General features: G+C 42.0%; 1 protein-coding gene across 1 annotated transcript; it reads right to left on the bottom strand.

The window, feature by feature from the left end:
- Positions 1 to 3,280, bottom strand: LOC125224119 (receptor-like protein 19). Its single transcript, XM_048127470.1, has 2 exons — positions 132 to 3,280; positions 1 to 56 (listed from the first exon to the last, which is right to left on the bottom strand). Exons 1-2 carry the CDS (start codon positions 3,254 to 3,256, stop codon positions 17 to 19), a joined length of 3,165 nt encoding a protein of 1,054 aa, XP_047983427.1. The 5' UTR covers positions 3,257 to 3,280; the 3' UTR covers positions 1 to 16.
- Positions 3,281 to 6,276: the final 2,996 nt, after the last annotated feature.

Here is a 6,276-nt window from a genome sequence, read left to right as displayed (position 1 = left end):
TTCTTAGCCTCATAATTCAACGTTCTCGTCTCTGTCCACGCCCTCGTCTTCCAGCACTGCAACACAAAATTGGAAACATAATGCAAACTGAGAAGTCGCAACAATTTTATCATGAAAAAGTTGCAGAATACCTTGATTTAGTGAATCCGAGTGTGGGAAATATGAGTGATAGGAATTGATCAAGTTGCTTGCTGTAGTATTCCCTCCATTTCTTGCACAATGCAACTGGAACAAATACTAATATCAATCCAACTCCATAACCCAAACCAGTGATTATCAATTGCCAATTGTATTCTCTCTCTTTCAAGCTTGCAAGTGAATTTGCCTCCGGTGTCTCTAGGACACAGATCATATTCAAAGGAAATCCGCACAGTCCTGAATTCCCTTCGTAGCTTTCCTCCTCAAAGGTTTGAAATTGTCTACCTGTTGGGATCTTTCCTTTCAAGTTATTATAGGATAGGTTCAAGAAAGAAAGGAAGTTCAGACTTGAAAGGTCTTGTGGTATTCTTCCTGAGAGATGGTTGGCAGAAAGGTCAAGTGATTCAAGCTGTTTCAGATTTCCAATGGAGCTTGGAATTTCACCTGAGAAAGAATTGTGCGATAAGTTGAGAAGATGAAGTGAGCTGAGATCTCCAACTGTATGGGGAATGTCTCCAATGAAATTATTGCTGGAAAAGTCGATAGATGTAAAGATTGTCAAAATCTTGACAAGCTCCAGCTCTAGTCCTTTGATAGTAACTGTTACTGCATCCTGATAGTAAAAGCTAACCGATCCCTGAAAGTGTATGAAGCCTCCCCTGCCATTCTTTTGCATCATTCCTTGCCAACTTGTAATAAATCTTGGACTTATTTCACCACTGAAGTTGTTGAAAGCTATATCAATTATTTGAAGATTTGGCCAGCTCCCCTTGACCTCAGAACAACTGATGTTCCCATGAAATTTGTTGTTGCGCAGAACAAGAACGCGCAAGCTGGAAGAATGTTTCATCTTGCATGGGAATGTATCGTCAATCTTGTTGTTTCCAACATTCAACACTTCTAAAGATGTGCAGTTGGCAATGGACAACGGGATTCTTCCTCCAAGGTTATTTTGACTGAGGTCTAACGTTTTTAAACCACAGGTGGACGAAAACAAATCAGGTATCACACCACTGATTTTATTTCTCTTCAGATTCAGCACTCCAAGAGTAGAACTTTTTAGTAGGCAATTTGGTATATTACCACTCAAGTTGTTGTCAGACAAATCAAGAACTTGAAGACGAGTTGCATTACAAAGAAATTGGGGAATTGTTCCAGAAAGGTTATTGTTTGCTAGAGAGAAGAATATTGTGAACGAATCAAAATCGCCTATGTTAACTGGAATGGGTTGTTGAAAGTGATTGCTGGAGTAATCTACATAGAGAGCTGATGCTGGCACTGGGAACTCACCTCTGAGTTTGTTTGAGTGTAAGTCTAGTACTGCAAGAAAAGGAGGGATTTCGAAAGGCTTTTGGAGATCTACCAGGAAATTACTAGATAGATTCAAATGGTTGAGAGATCCATTTCCAAGGTTCCAAATCCAACTAGGTACTTCTCCCTTGATATTATTCTTTGAGAGGTCCAGAAATATCAGCTGGGATTGATTTCTGAGATCAGGGAAGTTGTACAAGTTGCAGGAAGCTAGATTTAACCGGCTTAGCTGGGGATACTCGGATGAACTTGAATTGCTGCTGCTTGAATCAACAGACAAGTTGTTGTATCCAAGCTCCAGTCTTGTGAGGTTTGGAAACCTTTGAACCTTTTCCAGCTTTAAGGTGCCACTGAAGAGGTTTGAAGAAAGTAATAGGACACTCAACCCCTCAAGTTTGAATAAAGACTCTGGAATGGACCCTTCAAGCTGGTTCCAACTTAAATCTACTGTATCCAGATTAGAGGGATTTGGAATTTGAAATTCCTCAATCTGGCCATTAAATGTGTTGCTGGAAAGAAGAAGCGATTGAAGTGAAGGGAGACCAAACAGAGAAGAAGGAATGCTCCCATTCAATGAATTGGAACCTAAGTTGATGTATTCAAGACTTGAGAGGCCTTCAAAATGATTAGAAGAAAGTGAACCGGTTAGAGAATTGCGACTGAGGTCTAGGTGTGTCAATTTACTGGACATCCTAAAAGGGGGTATTGAGCCAATGAAAGAGTTGAAGGAGAAATCTATGTAGACTAGCTCTGTTAGATTAGAGATGGTGGTCGGAATCAATCCGGTAAAGTTGCAACTAAAAAGGTCTATCTTTGACAACATTCTTAGATTGCCAATGGAGTCTGGCAACGCACCTGACATATTAGTGTGGCTAAGCACCATAGTCCTTAAAGAACTATTCGCTGGAAGCTTGGGAATGGTGCCACCGAGATTCTCATTGTTGGACAAATCAAGAATCTGTAAAGTGGGTACCTGAAAGATGGCGTCTGGAAAGATACCTTGCAGAAAGCAATTTCCCAGAGTCAAGGTTGTCAAATTTGAAAATTTTGCAATGAACTCCGGTACCATTGTTGATAGATTGTTATCATCAAGGCGTAGAACTGACAGAGAATGAAGCCCTGCAAGGGAAGCATCAAGAGGGCCTGATAGACCACAGCTGCGCAAGCTCAGCGTCGTTAAGTTGGGCAGAGAAGAAGATAATGTTTGGCACCAGTCACTTTTTTGAGCAGAAATGTCGACATTATCAAGATAAAGTTCTCTCAGCCTTGGAAGATTCTGTACAAGCCTCCGCAGATTTGGATTCTTAAGTATTAGAGCTACTTCAAACAAGGTGGACAGATCAAGAGTAACCAGACCTCTCAACTCTGCAAGTTCAATCGGGACTTGTCCGCCAAAGCCTGCATTTGACAAATTCAGGTTTGACAAATTGCTCAGATTTTGAAGCCCCTTTGGAATCTGCGCACGCTTGAACAAGTTGTAAGCCAAATTTAGGCTTTCAAGAGATTGAAGACTGAAAAGAGCAGTCGAGTTTTCGATCCCTCCAGCAATCGTCTCGTTCTCCAAGTTCAAGCTGGTCACACGCCCTGCGCTATCACAACCTACTCCTTTCCATCTGCAGCAATCATCACTTTGGTTCCATGTCACCAACTTGGTGGAATAAGTGGAATTATACTCAAGGGTGCTCCTCAGATGCAGCAACGTCGATCTTTGATCGTCGTTGCATTGTCCGGAAACAAGAAGTGGAACCAAGATTTGGAACAGGGATAAGAAAAGAAGGCATGGAAGAATGTGTGGAGTTTTCATCATTGGTTTGAGTTGGAAGAAGCTCCCATAAACATGTCTAGTGATGGAGTTGTAACTTGTATGGATATTACTCTCAGTTTGGGTACCCTACATAAGTATTGTACTATTGCTGTTGTGGACCATAGACAGTTATATTGACTTGGAAATATCAATAAGTGGAAGACTTAATAAGTGGGGTATGTAATGGGGAGGTTTCTTAGTCCTTTCACTATTTTAAAGTCCCAATAAGGAAACCGCGGAGTGTCCGGTAAATTTTTTGGGGGTTTTGCGCCCCAAAATTTTGCGTTTAATGCCCAAGACCCCGGGGCCGGGGAGCACGAACGGCACCGCTTTCCCCAAAAGTTGGGGGATTGATCAGCGATGGGAGGGGAATTTTCCCGCAAAGTGGAGAGGGGAATTCACCCGGGGGAACGGGTACCCCCCCGACATGATCCTAAGAATCGTTTACCACGATTTGAGGGATCTTCTTGGCGGGGTCCAACAACACATCAAGGTAACCGTCCCCCCTTCAACGCAATGAGGAACGGCCCTATGGGGCCCCCGCCAACATTTTCGCAAAACATAGTGGGACTCCTCCGTCCTACAAAAGATGTCAACTTTCCTTTTTATTTTTCCCACAAAAGATGTCACATTTCCTCTTTTTTGGGAAAAAATTCCTTCTCACATATATTATAAAATTATATTTTTCTTACCACTTAAACACAAAATAAAATCTCCTAAAATCCCGGCCATTTTCCAAGGTGAATCTTCTCCGGGGCGGGGGAGTATACTTTGCCCGACATTTATTGGGGATGGCCCTTTTTTTGAAGACGATCTCCGCCCAACGGGTGCGAGGAGAGAGTTTTTGCGACAAGCGAAGCCGCACGAGGACGTGGAGCGAGGATTCGGTGTGCTCTAGCGCTTGGGGAATAGTGAAAGGCCCGGCTCCTTCCCGGTACATGCATCATATCGCCAATGTCATGTACGCGTGCATCATCTTGCACAACATGATTATTCACGATGAAGGTCGTGCAGCTACCGTGGTCCGACGATGAAGCCGCTCCGAGCGCATGTCATGCAGCCCCGCCGGTCGTTCGAGGTTTACCCTATGGACTCAGCGAGAGATTGCAAGCTCAGGAGAGCATGCGCAACCAACAAGCTCATATTGATCTCATGAACGACATGATTGAACAAGTTTGAATACGTAGTGGTCGTTGAAATTGTACCTCTTTATTGTAACTTTTTTTAAAAAAAATTAAGTAATGTATGTTTTTTGCTAGTTCTTTAATTTAGAAGTCTAATTTTGCTATTTATAATTGGTAAACATAAAAAAAATTAAAATTAAAATTGAAATGAGAAATGGATAATAGATAAGGACCCTGGGCTCCCCCTTGCGAAAAGATGGGCATGGCGTGGAAACCCATTTCCCCTTTGGGCACCCTTGTGGATTTTAACCCCAAAATTTCTCATCTTTTTTTATCAATTCTCATCTATTCCCCTTTAAATTTTCCCCCCTTTACCATATCATCGGATACCCATCCGCCCCCTTGGGGAACCACAAATGCGCTCGAGCCATTTTTAATCCGGAAACAAAATTTTTGGCCCTCCCCCGGGCTAATTGGGTGGCCCCCTTTTACTCGGGGGGCCCCCGATCCCCCCGGGCGTCGGGTGGGCACTCACCGGAGGGGAGGGGGGCCCCTGCTCCTACTCCTACTCCTCCTACTCGGTGGATAAACTTTTTTTAGTCTTTAATTGGTATTTTAAAAGGTGTTAATTTGAGTTTCGATGCTTGAATTTCATTTCCCCATTAACCTATTTTTTGGAGTTTCATGTTTTTGTTGAGGTTCTAGGATAAGAGATAAAAAAGGGGCAAAAACCAATTGTGGATAGGAGGCAGCGGGCCTCAAAAGGCCCCCCGGCCGGTAGGACTTGAAAAAGGAAGGGACCCAAAACACCCCCCGGGGGGGGAATTTACCCTTTTCCCCCCCGGCGGGTTTTTAAGACACGTTAAGATTCAAAAAGGTCAAAATGGTCCCCCGGCCTGGTTTTACAGACTAAAATTTACCCCCTGCTTTTGGGGGTTTCCCAAAAAACGAAATTTTTTGCGAAAAATCGGAGAAAAGGGGGGGGTTGGTTTGGGGAGAGGCTTTCGACCACCGCTCCAACACTCAAAACCACCTCCAAGAACATTTCTAAAAGAGAATTGAAATTGAAGACTCCAAATCGGAAGATTGAAAACTTATTCCATAGATTTGTTCCCCGGGAGTTCTTATATCTATCTTTCATGTTTTTGTTCGGGTTCTTTTTAAACTTAGTTTTTTTTTAACATGAGATACCTTTTTTTGAATTCTTGGTGATGATGCATTAATTTCATAGTTTTTATCCAATTGATTTTGTTTTTACCTTGCTCTTTTAGTTATTTGATTATTCTTTTTGGGTTTTTTCCTTTCAATTGCTTGATCAACTTTATTGTGTAGGGTTAATTGTTTCGGGAGATGAAATAATTAAGGAAATAGGAATAGTTCACACCTTAATGCAATAAAACTCGGGAGAGTTGAGGTTTTAGTGGGTCTTTGACCTAATCGAGCTTTTGGTTGGGGTTTTAGGATTAAGGGGACTTTCCCAGCATCTAATCTACGGGTTTCTCACCTGGGAGGGTTTAATCTATAATTGGGTTTTACAGTAACTCAGGACACCAAAAAGGGAAGGCAAATTTTATTGGGTAAAAGCTTGGGGTTTTGCATGGGTCCTTGGTTCTACAATTTTCTCCTATTTTCTTTTCACTCCGTGTTTATTTTTTTTTATTTATCTATTTGCTCATTATATGCTTTTGAGGTTAGAAAAAACCAAACCTTTCCCCATTCTCTAGATAGTAGCCAACGTTTGTTGTGGTAGTTAAGTTGATACGAATTTGTCTGTGGGTCGATACTCTTCCAACTAATCCGTACATTTATATACTTGTGTTAAAATAACCGATCAAATTTTTTGGGGCCGTTCGGGGGCAATTTTGTGTCAAAATAGCTTAAAATTTGTGATAATAATAG

Source organism: Salvia hispanica, chromosome 4 (genome assembly GCF_023119035.1).
Source record: "Salvia hispanica cultivar TCC Black 2014 chromosome 4, UniMelb_Shisp_WGS_1.0, whole genome shotgun sequence".
Lineage (NCBI taxonomy): Eukaryota > Viridiplantae > Streptophyta > Magnoliopsida > Lamiales > Lamiaceae > Salvia > Salvia hispanica.
This window is presented reverse-complemented; position numbering and strand designations above follow the sequence as displayed.

What these genes read in the sequence shown, in the direction of transcription:
- LOC125224119 (XM_048127470.1), bottom strand. Translation starts at nt 3,256, where the DNA reads ATGATGAAAACTCCACACATTCTTCCATGCCTTCTTTTCTTATCCCTG. An exon ending in CTCGGATTCACTAAATCAAG is followed by an intron (nt 57 to 131) that starts GTATTCTGCAAC and finishes TTTGTGTTGCAG; the next exon opens with TGCTGGAAGACGAGGGCGTG.